Genomic DNA, 20,621 nt, shown 5'->3' on the forward strand with positions numbered 1-20,621 from the left:
CCTGATGCGGGGCTCAATCCCCAGACCTCAGGATCATGACCTGAGCTGAAGGCAGAGGCTTAACCCACTGAGCCACCCAGGCACCCCAAGAGCTGACACTTTTTTTGACTCTGTCCATGTTTGCTACAACAAGCGCTAGGTCTTTCAAGCTGGGCAATGTGCTTTTACCTTGCCTCTCTGGACCTCGGTTTCTTTGAGAGTAACCCTGGGATGATACCATCTCCCCCTTGGTCCCTCCAATCCAGCTGGCCCTCATTTCTTCCTGAGTACTTTCCATGGAGTTCTAATCCCTTCCCTTCTGTGTCCTAGGAGCCCAGATCCCTGCCCACACAAGGAGCCTTTCCCTTTTTCCTGGCTGATCCCCGCTCTTGGTGTGGGAGTGCCCCAGGGCCGTTCCTCCCTCTTCCCCCCCCCCCCCATCAGCCATCCCATCCAGTCCCTTCCACATTCCAGTGACTCTCCTTACCTTCTCTGCTCTTTCTTCTCTCTATAACACCCGTCACCTCTAACATGTGACATGAGTCACCGGCCCATTATGTTTTCTCTCATCTCTTCCTGCTAGCATGTAATCTTTCCTTCCTTTATTGATGTGTCTTCGTACTTAGAACAATGCCAAGCATGTAGCAGGTGCTCGGAACAAATTGTGGTTAAATAAGTTAAATGAAATATTTGTTGAATTAATGAATGAACAAAAGGCTATTCTTATATTTTCCCCTTAACTTTCAGTGGTGCCCTAAAGCCTAGAAGACAAAGTCCGACCCTGTTACTAGGGCCCTCGAGGCTCCCAGCTGGCCTTGACTCATCTGTCCACGGGAACTACTGAACTAGCTAGGGGCTTCAGTTCTCCCACTGTAAGAAAATATTCACAGGGCGTTCTGCACATCCTGCCTCCCCTTTTTCAGCTCCCCTTCTACTCTTGGGTTCCACTTGGGTCAGCCCTCTGAGCTCTGATGCCCCTGCTTATAGCTGACAGAGGACTTTTCCTGAAAGGCTGCTTTGTGCCCCTTGCTTCAGGCCCATGAACCTGCACTGCTTCCTGCTGCTCCCGGAGCCACGTCTGAGCACCCCACGGGCTTTTCTTCCTGACCCGCCTTTCTCCTGCTGCCAGCTCACCTGACTCTCAATTTGCTCCAAGCGGCCCATGCCCACACCTTGGTTCAACCCCCAACTCTCCCCCACCTGTCAGAATCCCAGTAACTACAGGGAAGGGGTGGGGGGCCGGGCTTAGAAGCCTCTGTCTCCCATCAGGAACCCCCTTCTTCTGAAGTCAGCCCGTAGGGAGAGACCCATGTTTCTGGACCATCAGTTTTCCACTCGTTGAGGCTTTGGTCGAGAGTGTGCTGAGTCAGATGCAGGACTAGGCGTGCCTATGCGGACTGGTTCCTGCTTTTGGAGAACATGAGGTCCAGGGACACACTGCCTGGGGGTATGACATTCAAGCCCCAGCGGACAAGTTCACCCCGCATACATCTTGTACTCTAGAGCCCTGTAGTCCATAGTCCCTAAAGCCACGTGAGCTAAGGACCCACGAACTCTTCCTGAGCAGCAGGTATGCTGGTCCAGGGCTGGGCCCCCCGTTAGGCCTGGTCAGGCACCCCAGCGGATAGGGAGTCAGACACATCTAATTCATCCCTTTTCTCTTTTTTAAAACACTTCTTGGGTTGCCTCCGTGGCTCAGTCGTTTAAGGGTCCGACTCTTGATTTTGGCTCAGGTCATGATCTCAGGGTCTCAAGATCCAGCCCTGCCTTCAGGCTCTGTGCTCAGCAGGGAGTCTGCCTCTTTCCCCGCTTCTCTCCCTCTGCCCCCTCCCCTGCTTGTGTGTACACATGCTCACTCGCTCTCAAATAAATACATCTTTAAAACACTTATTCAGGGACACCTGGGTGGCTCAGTCGGTTAAGCATCTGCCTTCGGCTCAGGTCATGATCCCAGAGTCCTGGGATTGGGTCCTGCATTGTCAGGCTCTCTGCTCAGCAGGGACCCTGCTTCTCCCTCTGCCTGAAGCTCTCTCTCTCTCTCTGACAAATAAATAAATAAAATCTTAAAAAAAAAACCAACAAAAAAACCCACCATACTTATTCAACTTACAGAACACTCATTACAAAATTACAGAAAAGTGCACGCATTTTAAGTATGTACTTTGATGGAGTCTCATACCCGGAATACACCTGGGCAACCAGCACCCAAATCAAGAAACAAGACATTGCGGGGTGCCTGGGTGGCTCAGTGGGTTAAAGCCTCTGCCTTCAGCTCAGGTCATGATTCCAGGGTCCTGGGATCGATCCCCACATCGGGCTGTCTGCTCCGAGGGGAGCCTGATTCCTCCCTCTCTCTCTGCCTATTTCTGATTTCTGTCTGTCAAATGAATAAAATCTTTAAAAAAAAAAAAGAAAAGAAAAAGAAAAGAAACAAGACATTGCTGGCACCGAGGAGCCCCCTCCTTGGCCTCCCTCCTGGCCACGTCTGTCGCCAGGGGAATGCTGTCCTGGCTTCTAGCAACATGGACTGCTTTGGCCCATCTGGGGTCGTCCTATAAAGGAAATGATACAGTATGGATCTTTCACGTCTAGCCTCACTGTGAGTGTCAGCCTTGGGGTGGAGCGTGAGTTGGGGCTCTCCCTCCTCATCCCTGCCTGGTAGACGGTTCATACAATGGATTTATCCATTCTGTGGCCCATGGGCAGCCCCACCCTGTTTTGAACTTAGCAAATCCTTTAAGCCCCTCCAATCAGTCACCATCCACACAGTCTCCAGGCCTGGAGCGCGGTTCCCACCTGGCTGGGTCCAGCCTGAGCTTCCCCTCCTACAGGAAGGCTTTCGGGGGCACGCCTGCCTCTGACAAGGTGTTTCCTTGCTGTCTTCTGCATGGGCTGAGCACCCAAGTGAGTGAATGTTACCTGAGAGTGACAAAGGCGCCTAATGTCCCAGCAGCTTTTTATTACAGCCCTCACACTGCCATTATCTGATTGCTGTTTCAGAACAACTTCCAGAAGCAGAGAGGAAGAACAATATCGGGGCTGGCTCACAAAAGAGAAAGCAGGCTTCGCCTGTTCTGGCGACAGGTCCAAGGACCTGGCAGTTGAGAGTTGGGACAGACACCCAGGTTTCATGACTCCCAGTCTGGGTTTCCCCTGACCTCAGCCATCTGCACTGTGAACACATCCCATCTTCTATTCTTCTCCTTGCTGGCCCGGCCCCTCCGGCTCCCAGCACAAGGCTGGGTATCCAGGAGCAGCCAGGATCCAGGCTGGGTGGCGACTAACCAGTCGTGTGTATGTAGCCAGGATGGAGCCCAAGTTCAAAGTCACGACAGGGAATCACCATAGGAATGTGCAAGTAGTGGGGCGCCTGGGTGGCTCAGGGGGTTAAGCCTCTGCCTTCAGCTCAGGTCATGACCTCAGGGTCTCTGCTCAGCAGGGAGCCTGCTTCCCCCCTCTCTTCTCTCTGCCTGCCTCTCTGCCTACTTGTGATCTCTGTCAAATAAATAAAGAAAATCTTAAGGAAAAAAAAAAAAAAAAAAAGGAATGTGCAAGTGGGTGACCTGGCTTCCCGAGGCAGGGGGAAAGAGGCCGCCAACCCGGATGCAGAGAACCAGGTATGAGCTGCTTCTCCTGAATCATGGAAGCGGGAACAGCTCCTTCATCTTTCCAGAGCTCAGCCTCGGCATGAGTGCTGGGAGTGACAACAGCGTTTCAGCCGGCTCCCCACGGAAGGGGGAGAAGGAACAGCAGATTGCCCTGTCCCTCACAGGTGCTGGAGAAAGAGGCTGTTGGGAGCCTGTTTGGGTTTCACAGACAAGCGGCACCATGTCGATGATAATGATTGAGAGATCTCCGGGGCGTGAAGCCCCAGAGGGCTGCTCTGACCCACCAGGAGATCCAGCCTCAGCTCCTGCCCCTTTTTTCCACCTTGGCAGAGCCCTATCCAGGGTCAGCAGGCATCTTTCATGCCCGTGTCCCCAGACCATTCACCCCAGAGCCCTTGCTGCCAGGACACCGAAGGGTCCAGAATTGAACTCCTGCCCATTCCCTCCTCGGCAGCCTGCCCGCCCCGATGGGTGGCCACTGCTTCCCAGGTCGAAATCCTTGGGGTCCTCCTTGATTCTTCTCTTCCCCTCACACCCCACACTTAACCCTTGAGCAAATCCTGTCCATTCCACCTTCAATCACTAGGCTGAACTAAATGGAATGCTCTATTCAATTGTTTCTAGTTACAAAATGGCAGCTTCATTTGGCTCCCCCTGATAGATCCAGAATCCAACCACTTGTCTCCACCCCACTCTCTCTCGTCTCGATTATTGTCTTAGCCCCTCTCTGGTCATCCTGCTCCCACCCCTGCCACCCGCCCCAGCAGAATTTTCCAGAAACCCAAGTCAGACCATGCTACCAAGTCACTCTCACAGTGCAACCCTGCCGAAGGCTCTCCATTTCCCTCAGAGTGAAAGCCAGAGTCCCATGTGGCTCTCAGGACCCTCTTGCCTGCCTCCCCAGGTCTCTAACTTCCTGTCCCCCACTGCCCTCTGTCACTCTGCCCTCAAGGTGGCAGTCCAATGCCTCATGCTCTCAAACCTGTGAGCACTCCTCATGGAGGTCCACCCTGACCTTCCCAAGGAGGGCTGGAACTCAGCCCCATCCCCACACTGTCCGCACACCCCATCCCTCTTAGCCCATCCCACTTTCCCCGTAGCCCTGATCCCCATCCAACATACTCTAGAAGCGAGTGATCTATTGTGTCTATTGCTTCTCTGTCTGCTCCCCCTGGAACACGGACTCCACGAGGACCAGGGTGTCCCCACAGCCCGGAACAGTGCTTGGCACACAGAAGGCGCTCGTACGCCTTTGGTGAACAGGAGAATGAGTGAGCGGACAAAGGAATGAAGGGCGTCCTCTGAAGTCAGATGCTGCTGCTGAATGCCCAGGAGCACCGTCCTCTCTCTCCCTGGCACCAAGGCCACAGCTCTTGGCACCCAAACAATGTCAAGTGCAAAGGACAGGGTCGGGGGAGGCCATTCCTGGACTCCATGACGCTCCTTGCAGTCCTCCTGGGCGGGATGGAAGACCCCCTCTCAAACCACTACCACTCGGCCGTTCCCTTTGGGAAGATGAGCACTGGCTGGGCTGGGAGCATAGCCCCACCACCCCTCCCTTGCTGTCACCACACAGTTTCCACGGTGACAACAGCTTCCCTAATAATGCGATGCAACAGCTGGATGGGGCTGATAAGGTCTGACACCCGGAATGGACGGCACAGGGGAAGGCCTCTCCATGGGCACAGTGGCTGAAATCCCTAGAGACCCAAGCAGGGGACAGGTGGGAGGGAGGATGGCCCCAGCTGGGTCACAGCGCTGTCAGGGACTTTTTCCAGCACACCAGCCCCCAGCCCCCTCCCCCACACCCCCACCTGGGGCGGGGGGCAGGCTTGCTGACAGTCTCCATGGTGAGAAGAGTAATTACTTCCTTAATCCCGTGCAGGAGGGAGAAGTGGGGGAGAAGGGATCAACTGACAAGTTCATTTATCTCCGTGGAAATGGAGGTGCGGAAGGGGCAAGGGCCTGTTCTGATCCCAGTTCTCAATCACTGTCCTACTGCGGCTGCAAAGGAGGCTTTGCAAAGGCCTCGGGGTGGGGGTGAAGCCTGCCGCGGGGGGGGGGGGCTTTGGGGGGGCCCAGGCCCTGCCGCTGCTGAAGAGGGGGCCGTGGCTATGACAAGCGACTTTGGTTATTTGAGCGCCCCTGTGCCCGGGGATTATGTTCACAACAGCTGAGGCCCACAGCCGGCGGGGGAGTGACCGCACCGGTTCCCACGGGCTGGCCCCAGCGCTTGGACTCGGGCAGCCCAGCTCTAGAGTCCTTGTCCCAGCTCTATGGCGGTTCATCTACACCCTCCAGGGCTCTGACATGACATCCCACAGGCGTCCAGATCCGTTGGAACATTAAAAATCTCCTTTCTGCTAGTGCAGCCCACCCCCCAAGTCACCCCCTTGCTGCGGTTCTTCTCACCAAGCTGAGGGGGAGGGGCTGCGGTTCTGGGAGCCAGTGGGCTGGAAACCTGAACGCCCAGTGAGACGGAGAGTGATCCAATCCAAGGGTTGGGCCCTTCTTAGCACCCCCAGTACCACTTCCTGGCCCTGGGAGGGCAGGGAGAGGCCCAGCTCTCCAGCAGGGGCACACCTAAGTGTCACCCCCACCCCCCTCAGGGATCCTGCTCCACCTGCTGTCCCAGGACAGCCCCAGCAGGGAGATAAGACCCAGGCACTCTGATGCTGTCTCCTGCGTGGGTTGGCTGGCAGCCCCTCTCTCCCTGGGGAGGCCAGCCCTGGGCCCTAAGGCCATTTCTCAGACTGGCAGCCAGCAGACAGCGGGGCAAAGTGCACTCCCAAATGTTACCTCTGACTCAGTTCTTTCCCTAAATCTCTGGCCCTCAAGACCCAGGTCCAGGGGCTGTCAGGGAATAGCAGGGCTGGGAAGAATCCAACCTAGGGTCACAAGGGAGTCTCCCACAGGAGCCAGGAGCTCAGGGGCTCGAAATGGTCAAGGCCCAGCTTTGCTGCCCTGCAGCTGGGATGGAGGAAGGGGAGTCTAGAGACCCTCACCTGGCAGGGAGGACTGGGTTCTTTTTTTTTTTTTTTTTTAATATATTTATTTATTTATTTGACAGACAGAAATCACAAGTAGACAGAGAGGCAGGCAGAGAGAGAGAAGGAAGCAGGCTCCTTGCTGAGTGGAGAGCCCTATGCGGGGCTCCATCCCAGGATCCTGGGATCATGACCTGAGCCAAAGGTAGAGGCTTTAACCCACTGAGCCACCCAGGCACTCCGAAGATTGGGTTCTTAAGGGGAAATGCTGGTGCTCAGTAGGCCGGGGGTGGGGGGGAGGAGGGTGCCCAACTCCCACCCACCTGCCTGCCTCCCAGCTTTGCAAGTCACTACCTTCATTTGAGAGTCAAAGTTCATTGAAATCAGAGTCCATTTCTCCTATGCTCTGCTAATCACCTACTCTGCTAGGCAAAGACCCAAAAAGAAGCTGGAGATTCTAATACCCTAATGTTTGGAGGGCTCTAATCCTGGCCACGGCCCTGAGCCTAAGGATCAGCCTCCCAGAATCGGCATTGGGAAACTGGACCTGAAGGGGGCCCTGGATGGAGCTCAGATGGAGCCCAGAGAAGGTGAGTGACTTGCCAAAAGTCACAGAGCTAGTGAGCGGGAGAATGGAAGTAGCTGGACCAGTAGCTGGCAAGAGACACAGGGAGCTGGGCCTCCGTAGGAGGAGGGCTTTGCCTCTTCCTCGGGTGGGCAGACAGCCAAGGGATCAGTGAAGGTGCCGATGCCTGACCAGTGGCAGACTCATAGGTCTTTGCCAAGAGCTGCTGCTATGCAAACTCCATGTCTGAAGCGAAGAGAAAGCCAGAGAAAGAGACGTCAGGAAATCTCAGAGAAGGAACCCATGAATCCTCACCAGCCACATTGGTCCTCATCCTAGTTGGTCACAGAAATTCAGGGTGGGACCCCAATTCCTTCCTTGGCTTGAATCCTCTCTCCAGCATCCCTACCAAAGTGGTCACTCACCATGTGCTTGCATACCCTCAGTGCTGGGGAGCTCACTACTTTTCAGGCCATCAGTGCCACCTTTGGGCTGTTCTTAAGGTCAGGACCTTCAGATTCCTGAGCCCACCTCAGCCTCCCCAGAGCTTCCAGGGACAACCAGATCAAGGCTAATTCTGCACATGGGTCAAGACCTTCCAAGGCACTTGTACTCTCTTTATCACTTAAGTGCCCCTCTGTATCCATTGCTCATCACAGAAGGTAATTCTCAATGGACCAGCAAAGAAAGGGACACTACCCCCTCTTTATTCTAGAGGCATCTTTGCTTTGGCCTCATTAGCTCTGGGCCCTTTGGTTGTAGTTCATTCATTTGGAATTTATTTCCACAAAAACTCCCAAGGCACGCTCAGAGATCTGATGCTCTACCCCGACGTGGCAGACGCGAGAGTGAAAGAGAGAGATCATTCACCCAGTGAATTCGGTGTGTGAGCACCTGGGTCTCTGGGCACAAGTCCAGGGGCTCACAGACCCGCGGGGGGCCTCCTGCCCTCTGACTTAGCTGGGGCTGAGGCTGATGGATTTTGCCACAAGATCCCCAGCAAAGAGCTGAAACAGGACCCCTCACTTCTCGGCCCTGTCAGCCCCTCTTGTCTAGGCCTTCCCAGACCAAACTCCCATTGTCTCACCTTCCCTACTTCTGTGACCTCCACAGCATTCTTGGGAGGCACGTAGGAGATGGGTTAGTCCCCCATTTCACAGGCAGAGTAACTGAGGCGTTTCGGGTAAGCTCAGCAAACAAACAGCCCCTCAGGCCTGAACCATGCCGGGTCCCTCCACCTCCACTTCTTCACTCCTGGTTCAGGGACTGCCCAGCTTCCCACAGGGTGGGTCACCCCCAGGCTCCTGAGTTAAAAGATTCAGGGACAAGTCTACCCAAATAATACACAATCCAAATGAGATGCAAACTAGCCCACCACGAATGGTGACATCTAGAACTCCGGGTCTCAGGCCCTCCCTCGTCTCAGTGCTGCAAACTTCCAGCGGAGGGGCTAGGGGTGGGCTACCCCACCTCCTGACTCCAAGCACATTGGGTTGGGTGCAGCCTGGCACGACTTTCAGGAGGCAAAAGGCCATGTGGAAGATGGAAGCTGTTTAGATGGGGAGGAGGAAGAGGAGTGATTTCCTTGTCCTATGAGGTATCCAAGCAGAGACCCACCACAAGGGGTTCATCCCTTGGACCTAAAATAGATAAACTGACTCCCATGGACCCCGAGGTCCTCAGAAGAAGTACATACAGCTCATGAGCCGTGAAGAATCTCAGGACAAGGGGCCTAGAAGCCCTAGGACGTACAGTCAGACAGTGGCCACGCTGGAATCATATCGCAGGGGTCCCGCTTCCCAGTCCAACGCTCAGCCGCTTCCTGTTGTGTGTCCTTGACAAGTCCATTCCCTCCCTGGCTCTCAGCTTCCAAAGCTCTGCAGTAAGGGGCTGGGCTGGCTGCTTCAAGCTCCAAGTTCTGGGGAATCTCTCAGATTCTGCGATATCACGGAAAGGTAGAGCCAAAGGACCTCTAAGCGTGCAACAAGAAGGGAGTCAGGAGTTCTTCACCCCACTTCCTCAAAACCTGCCTCTGGGCGGTCCTAGGCTCTGGGGATGTACTGCCCACCCAGGCACAGGGTGGCTTTGCACTTGAGGCTTGGGCCTGTTTGCCCCTTTGATTTGCATGTGCTCTGCCTGGCTAACTGAGACACCCTGACCTTGCGGTGGCCATGCCAGCCAGGCTCCAGTGAGTTATGAAAAAAAGTAGACTTCCGAGCCACAGGCACAACCTCTGGACTTGGCAGTCAGTGATGAGTCCGAGCTAGATGATGGAGGGGGGTGTCCATGCCGGTGGGCGAGACGGTGGTACCATCTTTGACTAGTGACCCAAAGGGGGAAAGAGATCCTCAAAAACACTATTTTAGAGGGACTCCATTTTACACGTTCCCAGTTTCAAACAGCCCGAGAACAGGGTTCCTAGGGGCTACACACCCTGTGTACACACACAGGCATGTGCACCCACACAGAGCACACCCATGGATCATACCCACTGGGCACACAAACATGGGGCACATAGGTACAGATACTTGAAATGGGAAAAAGATTTAGAGACTGGAAAATCAGAGGCCCGCAGGACACCTGGGTGGCTTAGTCGGTTAAGCATCTGCCTTCAGCTCAGGTTGTGATCCCTGGTGTCCTGGGATAGAGCCCCACATTGGGCTTCCTGCTCAACTGGGAGCCTGCTTCTTCCTCTCTCTCTGCCCCTCCCCCACCCACCCCACTCTCTTATGTTCTCTCTGATAAACAAAATCTTAAAAAAAAAAAAAAAAAATTAGAGGCCCTGGATTTGAGGTCAGCCTAGGCTGGGAGTTTCTTGCTTGACCATGGATGGACAAGTCCCGTGAATCTGAGACCATCTGTTTTCTGAGCTCTGTTTTCTTCTAACTGGGTGACTTTGAGCAAGTCCCTTCCTCTCTCTGGGCCTCCCTTTCCCCATCTATAAAAGGAGAGCCTTGGAGACCCAGATGGCTCAGCCGGTTAGGCGTCAGCTTTCGGGCTCAGGTCATGGTCCCAGGGTCCTGGGATCTAGTCCTGCATGGGGCTCCCAGCTCAGCAGGAAGTCTGCTTCTCCCTCTGCCCCCCACTCTTACTTTCTCTCCCTCTCTTCCTCTCTCAAATAAATAACATCCTAAAACAACAACAACAACAACAACAACAAAAACGGAGGGCTGGAGGGGGACTCCCTGCTTCCTAGAAGCTCTTAACACCCGAGAAAAGAAGGTGGCAGGATTGCTTTCCAGAAGAGCAGTGCCAGCTTCCCAAACTACCCGCCTGGCTGAACTGGTTGAACCGGCAGGCACGCTGGCTGCGGGAGAGAGGGCGGGGACAGGTGTAAAGGTGGACAACCGAGCCCTAGTCCATGTGGGGGCATCTTCTGGTTCGTGCCCCGCTTTCCCAGGCACTTCCTGTGTCGGGGAGGGCAGGACAGGTCCCGGAGGTCCCCAAGGCCCCAGCTCAGGGCAGCTATGGTCAGACCTCCACCCGGCGTCGCGTGGCGTCGCCCCCTCCCCAGGGCCCTCGCAGGGGGCTCGCCGGCCCGCGCCCTCAGTCCCGGGACACCTCCTTACCCAGAACTTGGAGCCGCACAGGGCGTCCATGGGGCCGAGGCGCGGCGGCCAGGAAGGCGAGTGTGGCAGCCTGCCCGCCCAGGCGGGAGCCACAGCGCCCGGAGCCGCCTCCGCCCCCAGTCCCCCACAACGCTGCGCTCCGCCCCCACCTCCAGCAGCCCCCACCCCGCGCTCCGCCCCCTCCCCCCTCTGCCCCGCCCGCCGCGCCAGGCCCAGCCTACGGCTCTTTGGGTGGAATCTCAAGTCTTGGAGAATTGCGACAGAGCTTCCCCTGGCTGCGGCTCGCCGGGAGGGACTCTGGGTCAGGGGGGTGGCGAGCCATTGATACGGTGACAACTCCTTCGAGTGGCCAGTGGGCTGCGCCAGAGAGATGCCCCTCCAGATACTGAGGCTGATGGGGCTGGAGCAGGGTCTGTGTCCAAGGGGCATAACTCTGCCAGGCCAGGTAAGTCATAGAGACGTTGAAAGTGACTTAGCAAGACGTCCTCCATGAATATAACCCCGATGAGGTCAAGGTCATCTCTAGCACTCAGTCTTGTCATCCGTGAAATGGGAACGCTTACATGCCCAGCCGATCAGGAAGTCTACCTCTCTGCCTTCCAGTTACCTGGGAAGTGGCAGAAACCAGCACATAAAGAGCTGGTGTGTGCGGGATGCCTAAGGACAGGGGGTGGGAGGCCTAGCATCATACAGATGGTGGCTTCCCATGGTTCTCTTAAATTGCGGCCTTCCCGAGGTTCTGTGGCTCCCTCATCTTCTGCCTGTGGCCACCGTGCTGCTCTGTGCCAATACTTTTGCTTCTGAACAACAGGAATAATCCTAGGTCCTAAGCTTTCTACTCTGAGGAGTGACCAGCATCAAGCATCTTGGCTGGCACACTTCGGAGGCACCCCCCAAGGGTAAATTTCCTCTGCTCCGGCCCCATGGGGCGAGGGATGGGCAGGCGAGGCCCCAGAAAGAGCCCCACATTAGCACACTGCTAAGGCTGAGTCTTCGTATGCTTCATCTGTAAAACAGATTTGGGGTCAGTGGTCTTCCCCTGCTTGGGCCAGCTTGGCCAGGTTGTGTTTCCTCCATCCTTTTATCTCTCACTGCCCTAACAGGATCACAGAAGCCAATTTACTGCCCCTTCTTGGGGCTGAGAAGGAATCCCCACCCCTGCCCTGACCCTACTTCCCCCACCCTCCACCCCTGCCCCATCTCTCTCCTGCCCTCCACCTCCCCAACCCTGTGGTCTTGACTCTGTCTTCTGCGTCAGCCAGGTTCACCCCGGTGATCCCTTCTCTGGTACTTATTCTCAAGAGGTGTTTTCTTCCTCAGCTGCTTAGCAGCAGGCGTGGGTGGGTCAGTAAGATAACATAGATGCAGCCAGCCACCGCCTGTCCCTCTGGCAGGAAGTGACCAGGAGGAAGTCTATGTCACGAGTTATCGGAACAGAGATCTGAGCTGCGTTGGACGGAGCAGTGTGGACAAGTCTCCCCCTTCCCAGGCAGAGGAATGGGGGGGCCATCCACATATCCTCCACGGGGCAAGCCCTCTCTGCCTTTTCTCTTCCCCCTCCCCTCTACTGACCCAGTCACCCTCCACCCCTGCCCCCATCTCTGAGCCCAAGACTTTCCAGAACTCTCACATCTTGTCACAGAGTGCCTTGAGTTATATTTAGTTGTGAAGAGTCTGTCTTCCTTGCCAGTCTGAGAGGTCCCCAAGGGCAGGGATTGACTGAGTCACCCCCAACCCCCTCCCTGCTTCGGGCAGTAACTTTTGTATACCCTGTGACCTCAACAAGGCCCTTGAGTTCTCTGGGATGAGTTTTCTTGAACAACTCGGACAAAATGCCATCTAAGGGCTTTTCCAGGCGTGCTGACCCCGGTTTCTGTGGTGAGCAACTGGGGCTCCTCCTCTAGCCCTTTTTCTAGCTCAGGTCCAGGACCCTTGGGACTGAAGCACTGGCCCTTTGGCACCGTCCCATCCTGCCATTGGAGAGCCCTTTCCGGGCTCATGGCATTGGGTGGGAGCCTCTGGGACCATGGGAGAGGATTTAGCAATCCTCCCCTTCTCCCATCTCTCTTGAGGTAATCACTGGGGTTTTGCCGTTTCTGGCCCCTCTTGGAATGTGATCCGTTTCCTACAGCCCTTGGATAAAAGCCATCAAGCTCCTAGAACACGATTGTTCTGGCTCCAGCAGAGCAAGAAAATGGAGGTCCTGAGACATCTTATCCTGGCAGAGGTGGGAGTCTTCAGAGTGCTGGGCTGTTCCCGTGAGGCTGCTTTGGGCGGAATAGCATTTCCAGTGTCCTGAGCTGTTGCATTCGTGCCCCCTCACCCCTGCCCACCTTTGAGGTTGCTCAGCACAGTCCCCTCCCTACACCTCACCTCCCTTTCTGCACCTGGCAAACTCTACCCATCCTGAAGATTTTGCTCAAGCCCCACAGCACCCCCCAAATCTTCTGTGAAACTCCCTTGCCCCTATCCTGGGCTAGGGACCCTTCCTCGGCACCATCTCCCTCCCCCACGTTGTACTCACTGGTTGCCTTGCCCACCTCCCCCAGGAGACCGTGTACACCTTCAGAATAGGGACCAAGCACACCTGTTTATTGATGTGTCCTAAGCACCTGGGACAGTGCCTGGCAAAGTCGAGCCTCAGGAAATGTTTGCTGACTGACCTAGACAAATATCTCGTGTTCTTAGAAGAGGTTATAAGTAGTGAGGCTACTGTGGTCTCACCTACAGTCCCAGCAGTGGACACTGTCCACTGCACTTTCACCTTTCCAGAACCAAGATGTTTCCAGCCGGAGGCTCCCGAGAGCCACCGGGCAGCAGCTGACAGGGGCTGCACACCGCTAACCGCCTCCCCACCCCAGCTTTGTGGCCTCAACCCCATCCTTCCCTAAAACTGACTGCAGTTCCAGGAGGGGTGAACTGAGTGTGTGCTGCACCTCCCCCACCGGTGAGCATCCCGGGGGGAACCCAGCGGAGATTTCCTGGCAGGGAGATGGAAAGGTAAGATAATTGCAAGGTACATACGGCTCGGCTCGGCTCGGCTCGGAGTGGGAATGACAGCAGAGAGAAGAAAGCAGAGTAAGGCGGGAACAGGGAGACCCAGGGACAGGAAATGCTGCAAATGGGGAGAGTCAGGTAGAGACTAGGGCTGGGAGGGGTGTGGAATAGCAACAGCTATTCTGGTTTTCTCTTCACTCTCTGCCTGAGCCTTTGGAACCCCCCGTGGCTCCTGGAACGCCTGGAGCACCCCCAAAGCAGATCCAGCTCCCAACTCCAGCCTCGCCCTTCTCTCTTCCCAAGCGGTGTGGTGGAAGCTGTTTTGTCCAGATTTCAGCCTGGTGCGGGCCACACAGGGCCTCCTCGTGGCCTCCGCACCCCACACTTGATCTGATTTGGCTGCTGTGCCCGATGCAGGAGTTTTCAAAGCAAGAAGATTTAATTAGCTCCGTGGGCCACAGTCAGCATCTCCCACACCTGGTCTGGGGCTCAGGCAGAGTTCTGAAGTTCTTAGCACATTTCCCTCCCGGCTATTTGCTGGAGCTGCTACCTCCTCGACCTGCCTTGCTGTGTCCTTAGAGTAGGGAGCCAACCCACAACTAAACTGGCTCCTGGCAGCCACTGTCCTGATTAGTTCCGGGTCCCCTGGCCTTAGTCAGGGATCACTGGGGCACCGTGCACGCAGCACTCCCCTGGCTGGGATTCCCTGGGCGCAGATGAGTCCTTCACTGGGCCTGTGAGCGTGTTTCCTCTTTTGGAGGGCTATGCAGAGTATCCATCTGTGGAAGGTGTCCGTCAATGTGGTGTCCTCTCCCTGGCTAGATCCCTCTCTAGAAGGGGCTTGTAGAGGGTGGGGGTGGGGCAGGCAGGTGAAGCTGCTCTGTGCTGCCACCTGGTGTCTGAAGTTCTCACTGCACCACAGCGCCCAGCCTCCAGGTCCGCAGGCTCAGCGAGCCCAGGAAAGGGGAGGAGAGGAGGCCTTGCGGCACCAGGTTGTGCCTGGGTGGAGACTAGGGGTGACAATGGAGGGAAAAGCTGTTTGGAAAGTGGGAGAGGCCTGGGTGGGGCACGGGGAGAGTACTGGAAGGACGGGGAGGGGGGGCCGCGGGGGCGGTGCTCTGTGGTTCAAGGGCAGCATTAGGCCTGAGAAAGGTGATACCTGGGAAACTGTGATTTGCAGAGACACGGGCTTGGCCAGCTCTTGAACACGCACCTGGTGCTGAGGAACGCCTTCTCTTGTGGTTAAACGTCTCTTTTCACACAAGGTGAAGGTTCCTTTAAGCTTCTGAGTATGCCGATGGGGGAACCCAGCCCATTTCTATGAACACAAAGCCAGCCGTTTCGTGACCAGGATTCCTTGCCCCATGCCCCATTCCCTCCACAATAAGAGGCTGGGTTGTCTGAAGCCAGTGGGCTAGAGGTTGGCCAGACCTAGGATGAAATCCCAACTCTGCCCTTGTGCCTGTGTGATCTTGGGCAGGTCGCTAAACCTCTCTGAACCTGGGGGAAAAAATGCAAGCCGGAGTATCCTCCTCCTCTTTGGGGTGTTGTGAGGAGTAAGTGAGACATCGCAGAGGAGCCTCAGCCTCGTTTTTATTTTTATCTATTTATTTTAAAGATTTTATTTATTTATTTGCCAGAGATCACAAGTAGGCAGAGAGGCAGGCAGAGAGAGAGGGGAAGGACGCTCCCTGCTAAGCAGAGATCCTGATGCGGGGCTCGATCCCAGGACCCAGAGATCCCAGGACCCTAAGACCATGACCTAAGCCGAAGGCAGAGGCTTAACCCACTGAGCCATCCTGGCGCCCCCTCATTTTCGTTTTTAGCACCAGCTCAGCTCTGTTCTCTTCCTAGTCCCCACCCCCCACCCCCAGGCAGACCTTTTCCAGGAGTGTTGGGATGGAGGAAGCAGAAGCAGACAAGCCGGAGGTGGGGCCTGGCCTCTGTTGACACAATTTCCTCTGAACCCCCAAGGAGAAGGCTGAGAGCAGAGAGCAGAAGTGCCAGGGTAGACGTTCTTACCTCCCAAGACCCCCCACTCCCCTGAAGCTCCTGGCCACTTCCAACTCTGGCCCCCCAACCCCACCCCAGGCCTTAAACCAAGACCTGCTTTGCAGCCACCAGCCCCTCCCCATCCCAGCCTCCTTCGGGCTACTGTTAATAAGAATCAGCACTGTTAAGATTTCCACTTTATTTTTTATTTTTTAAGATTCTATTTTTTTTTTAATTTTTATTTTTTTTTAAAGATTTTATTTATTTGACAGACAGAGATCAACAAGTGGGGAGAGAGGCAGGGGAAAGCAGGCTCCGTGCTGAGCAGAGAGACCAATGTGGGGCTCGATCCCAGGAACCTGAGATCATGACCTGAGCTGAAGGCAGACACTTAATCCACTGAGCCATCCAGGCGCCCCAAGATTCTAATTATTTTTATTTTTTTGTATTTTTTGTTTTTTTTTTTTAGGATTCAGTAGTGGGAGAGAGAGAGACTTTGTACGAATGGGGGTGGGCAGAGGGAGAGAGACTCTCAAGCAGATTCCCCATTGAGCACATAGCCAACCTGGTGCTTGATCCCGGGACCTGAGCGGAAACCATGAGTGGGACGCTTAACCAACTGAGCCACCCAGGTGCCCCTATTTCCTCTTTTAATGAGACACAACAGTTTCCATCATTGATAAAGATTTTGTATTGTTTGGGGAGAGGCCACGATTCTGTCCCTTAAAATATCTACTTTGACTCTGGGGGTTTCTTGGGGGGCAGGTGTTGCGGGGAGCCTGGGTTAGAGGAGACGGGGTTATAGACCTGCTCTCTGCCTTCATTTTGACCTAGAATCTTCCAACTAGAGGAAATCTTCCAACTAGAAGAAAAAAGACCCCAGAGCCCCCTCCCCAATTCTCATACCCTCATTAGGGAATAGACAGCTACGAATTCTACAAAAATACAAAAGCTTAATCTGCAGACCCAGGTGGACAAAACTCTAGGAATTTTGTACAGTTTTGCTTTTTTTTTTTTTTTTTAAAGATTTTATTTATTTATCCGACAGACAGAGATCACAAGTAGGTAGAAAGGCAGGCAGAGAGAGAGGAGGAAGCAGGCTCCCTGCTGAGCAGAGAGCCAGATGCGGGGCTCCATCCCAGGACCCTGAGATCATGACCTGAGCCGAAGGCAGCAGCTTAACCCACTGAGCCACCCAGGCGCCCCAGTTCTGTTTTCTTTTTAAAAGACAAAGCGGCTCCTACAAGCAGCCCCCTCTCTCTACCCAAGGAGGCCAGAGGAAAAAGAGTTCCACGCTGTTACACATCCCAAGTGGATAAAGCCAGGTGTTTGCTTCAAGGAGAAGTATATTTCTGTCCAGAAGAGCAATAAGAAAAACTTTCACCAGTTAGAAAACAGAATGGGACCAAGCCTCCAGGTCCATCTGCCCTGCAGCCTGGCACCGCACCTCCCGCCCCCCCACGCCCCATCCCAGGCTCACCCCAAGTTCAGAGAAGGGCTGGGGATTGGGGGTCTGGTCACCAGCCCACTGGAGCCATCTCTGAGGTTTCAAAAGTCCCCCGGTTTGAAGGTGCTGGGAATGAGGGGATGGGATGTTGAAGGGAGTGGGGTTGGGGTGGATGTTTAGGGTGACTGGCAGGGGAGAGGCTGGCTGAACCTGTGGTTGGTGCCTGGGGCACTGCCTCTGGGCACCAGGGTTTCAGAAAAGAGAGTATTGCCAAGGTAGCACCAGAAAGGAGGTTCTGGGCCATACCAATAGTCCCTCCTCCTCTCCTCCTCCTCCTCCCCCCCCTCCCGCCTTCCCCCTTCCGCCTTCCCACCTCCCGCCTCCCCCGGCTCCCACTGGGCAGGCAGCAGCAGACCATGTAAACACCTTGATGGAGCTCATTCATCACTCCCCAGGGGGCCAGCTCCGCAGTCCGCAGCCTGGCCGCCCGGCCAGACCGACTCCACCGGGAGGTCGCCTTTGGACTCACGGCCCCCTAGGTCTCGGAAGGGAGCAGCCCGTTCTGTTTGTGCAGCTTAATCCCGTGGCCAGCTTGACGGAGCAGTGTCCACAGTGCGGGTCAGCAGGATCCCCAAGGCGGGAGGCCAAAGCCCAGCCGTCGCAGGTCCCGGGGGCCGAGGGCCGGGGATGGAAAACTCAGAAGCGCAGGCCCCTCCCCCACCAACCCGCAGATCCCGTCGGCGGCAGCTGAGGCCGCCTCCCCCAGTCTCCGTCGGCCCCATTAACCAAAACAGCTTCATTATGCCAATTTCCAGCTTTCAGTGTGCGGCTGATAGCTGTCAGCAGAAATAAGAGTTAATCTGGAATTACTCACATTCACAAGGCTGCCTGGCGTGGAGGAAGCGAGAAAGCTTCGACAGAAGCAGTAGCCCCTGCTTGCCGAGCCTTCTGGCCAGCGCAGGGGCGGGGAGTGAGGGGGGCGTCCCTCCGCCCTCCCCCTCCCCCTCAAGGCAGGGTGGTGAGGCTGCAAGGTGGCAGCTGTCCTGGGAGAGGGTCACGTTGTCTCTCCCCCGGACAGACAGACAGACAGGTACAAGCACACACTGATGCACACAGAGGCAGCTCCCACCCCCTCCTCAGCTCCGCGGGCCTTTCTCCAGGGCCCCCCTGGAAATGCCTAACTCTGTCCCTTGTGCTTTTACTTCGGACCGGGATTAACTTTTTATTTTGGAAAATTACTTTATTATAGATATAGATATAGATAGGTATGTATGTATGTATATATATAAAAAGGTTCCATTTCATTTGTAAAATCTTATTTTTCTCTCTTTTTTTTTTTTTCCTACAGAAAACGATGGCGAGGTTAAAGGAGAAAATAAGTTACATTTACAGCTTCCAAAGTGGTTCTCACTCTCTGCTGAAGATGGGCCACCGGCAGGGCTGAAATGCACTCTCGGTCCCAGGTCGTACTTTGCAAGAAGAGGGAATATAACTAGCCTGGTTATTTTAGGTTAAAATAGCCAAGAGACAGACGCCTTCGCCTCAAAAATATTCTGAGACACATACAAGTAGAAGGAAACAAGTCTCTTCAGTCACAAAATGTCGTACATCCCGCATATACTAGATTCAATTAATTTAATAAAATAGAATATACATAGAGATTCTGCACAAACGTATTGCTTTCTCCCAGTAGCTCCTGGTGTTGGGAACCGCAGCTGCACTGGGCCTCTCTCTTTCTGCCTGGCCCCAAGGTGGTCAGGGCTGCTGCTCCGAAAGCTCTGGAAATTCTGCTTGTTGGTTCCCAGCCCCACTGAGGCGGGGAGGAGCGCCCCCTTGGAGTCCCCACGGAACATTTTTCAAGGAAAACAGCCCAGGAGGAGCTAGGATTTGGCACCCAGTGGAGAAAGGGGAGTGGGGGAGTGGGGCGGGACTCAGGGCGCCAGGTCTGCTGGGTCAGAGGCTAAACCGGAGAGACTCAGCACGTCTTTCTTTGGGGGGGGCGAGGCAGCCATGCTGTCAGGGGGGCCTGAGGCCGAGGGATCCCTGGAGTCGCTGGATGGAGCCCTCCGCCGGAGGCAGACACCAGGGCTGGGTGGGGGCCGAGGGCCTTGATTCTCTGGGGGGTCTATGGAGATACTAGGTGGGCTGAGTTTTTTCTTGGGCCGGCTTCCAGGCCCCCCCAGAGGCTGGCCCCCAAGGCTAGAGGGGTCAGGGCCCAGGCTGGGTTGGGAGCCGCTGTCCAGGCAGCTGACCGCGATGGAGTGCCTCCTCTGCTCATCCAGCCAGGACGCAGGCCTGCGCCGGCAGCTCTGGGCCTCCACGCTGTAACACTTCTTCAGGTCCCGTGGGGAGAGGGGCTCCTCCGGGCTGCCCACGGTCAGGAGGTCTCCTGAAATCCAGCTCAGCTCCGTGTCCAGCTCTAAGCTGCTTCTGGTCTCTGGGGGGCCTTTGCTCCAGGTGGGTTCTGAGCCTGGGCATGGGGCCGGCAGGGGCATGTGCTTCGAGATCTTGCTCTGTCGGCGGGGGTGCTGCTGTACCCGGGAGCCCAAGTGGCCCCAGAAGGAGGAAGCCCGGACCAGAGGCAGGGAGGGCCCACTTCCCTCGGACAGCAGGTCGTCCCGGCTGCCCAGGCCCTGCACGTCCAGGGAGTCAGTCCTTATTGCTGCCTGTGGGAGGTGGGGGGAGAGCTCAGCCCACCAGGCTTCTGCTCTCCCAGGACCTGTCCTTTGTCTGCATCCCCCACCCCCCATCCCCGTCAAGCCTGATAACCCCATCCTCCCCCTGCAGGCCCACCTCAAGCAGGAATGTCAGTATTTGGTCTTGTTGGGAGAGGAGGGCTGTGACTCCCCCGCACACCCCGTCCTTTCCCCCACCGGGGGCAGGAATGGGTCCCTGAAGTGCCCAGCCCCTGGGGCACAAAAAAGCACTGGGCCAGCTCTGCTCCCAGCCCTTTGCATAAGCTATTCTTTGGGCTTGAACACCCTTCTGGAATGACAAGCGCCCCTTGACTTTATGGGCTCAGGTTCTCTGTGACACTGTGCCTGACACCCTCTATCCACAGGTTAAAATGAACCCCTCCCTCCCCTTTGCTCCCTGCCACTCCCTGTGCATGCATATCCCAGCAGCTGGGCCCTATGGCATCAAAGATGTGATGGCATTTGAGTCTCTGGTTAGCCTGTGAGCTCCAGAGGGCAGGGGTTGCATCCCCTGTGCCTAGCACACAGAAGCGGCTCTGGGAATCTTTGTAAAATGGACGAGCATGGGGCCTGCATCCACGAATGTGTGGCGCTGAGCTGGTTCTCACATGGTCCTGATCACACATGAGGGCACAACAGGGCATGGGCTGTGGCCTTGTCACCGTGGGGGCAGACAAGCCTCCCCTGGCTGCCTGAGCCTCAGCTCTGTGCCCCTGGAAGGTGAGCCCCAGCCTTGACCAAAGGCGGAGGTCCCTAAAACATGCCTTGTGTCCCTTAGCTA

The 20,621-nt window shown here is 55.6% G+C and overlaps 2 protein-coding genes across 38 annotated transcripts in view; both read right to left on the reverse strand.

The window, feature by feature from the left end:
- The window catches only part of ABCC3 (ATP binding cassette subfamily C member 3), a 46,351-nt gene extending 35,489 nt beyond the window's left edge, over nt 1-10,862 (reverse strand). For all 5 annotated transcript variants that reach the window (XM_032319888.1, XM_032319887.1, XM_032319889.1 and 2 more), the window contains exon 1: nt 10,709-10,862. In XM_032319888.1, the coding sequence (XP_032175779.1) occupies nt 10,709-10,738 (30 nt within the window). In that variant the 5' untranslated portion in view covers nt 10,739-10,862. The remainder of the gene's footprint in view (nt 1-10,708) is intronic.
- A 7,623-nt stretch (nt 10,863-18,485) lies between these two features.
- The window catches only part of CACNA1G (calcium voltage-gated channel subunit alpha1 G), a 62,735-nt gene continuing 60,599 nt past the window's right edge, over nt 18,486-20,621 (reverse strand). For all 33 annotated transcript variants that reach the window (XM_032320495.1, XM_032320467.1, XM_032320496.1 and 30 more), the window contains one exon: nt 18,486-19,810. In XM_032320495.1, coding sequence (XP_032176386.1) covers nt 19,076-19,810 — 735 coding nt within the window. In that variant the 3' untranslated portion in view covers nt 18,486-19,075. The remainder of the gene's footprint in view (nt 19,811-20,621) is intronic.

The sequence above is a fragment of the Mustela erminea genome, chromosome 18 (genome assembly GCF_009829155.1).
Source record: "Mustela erminea isolate mMusErm1 chromosome 18, mMusErm1.Pri, whole genome shotgun sequence".
Taxonomy (NCBI): Eukaryota; Metazoa; Chordata; class Mammalia; order Carnivora; family Mustelidae; genus Mustela; species Mustela erminea.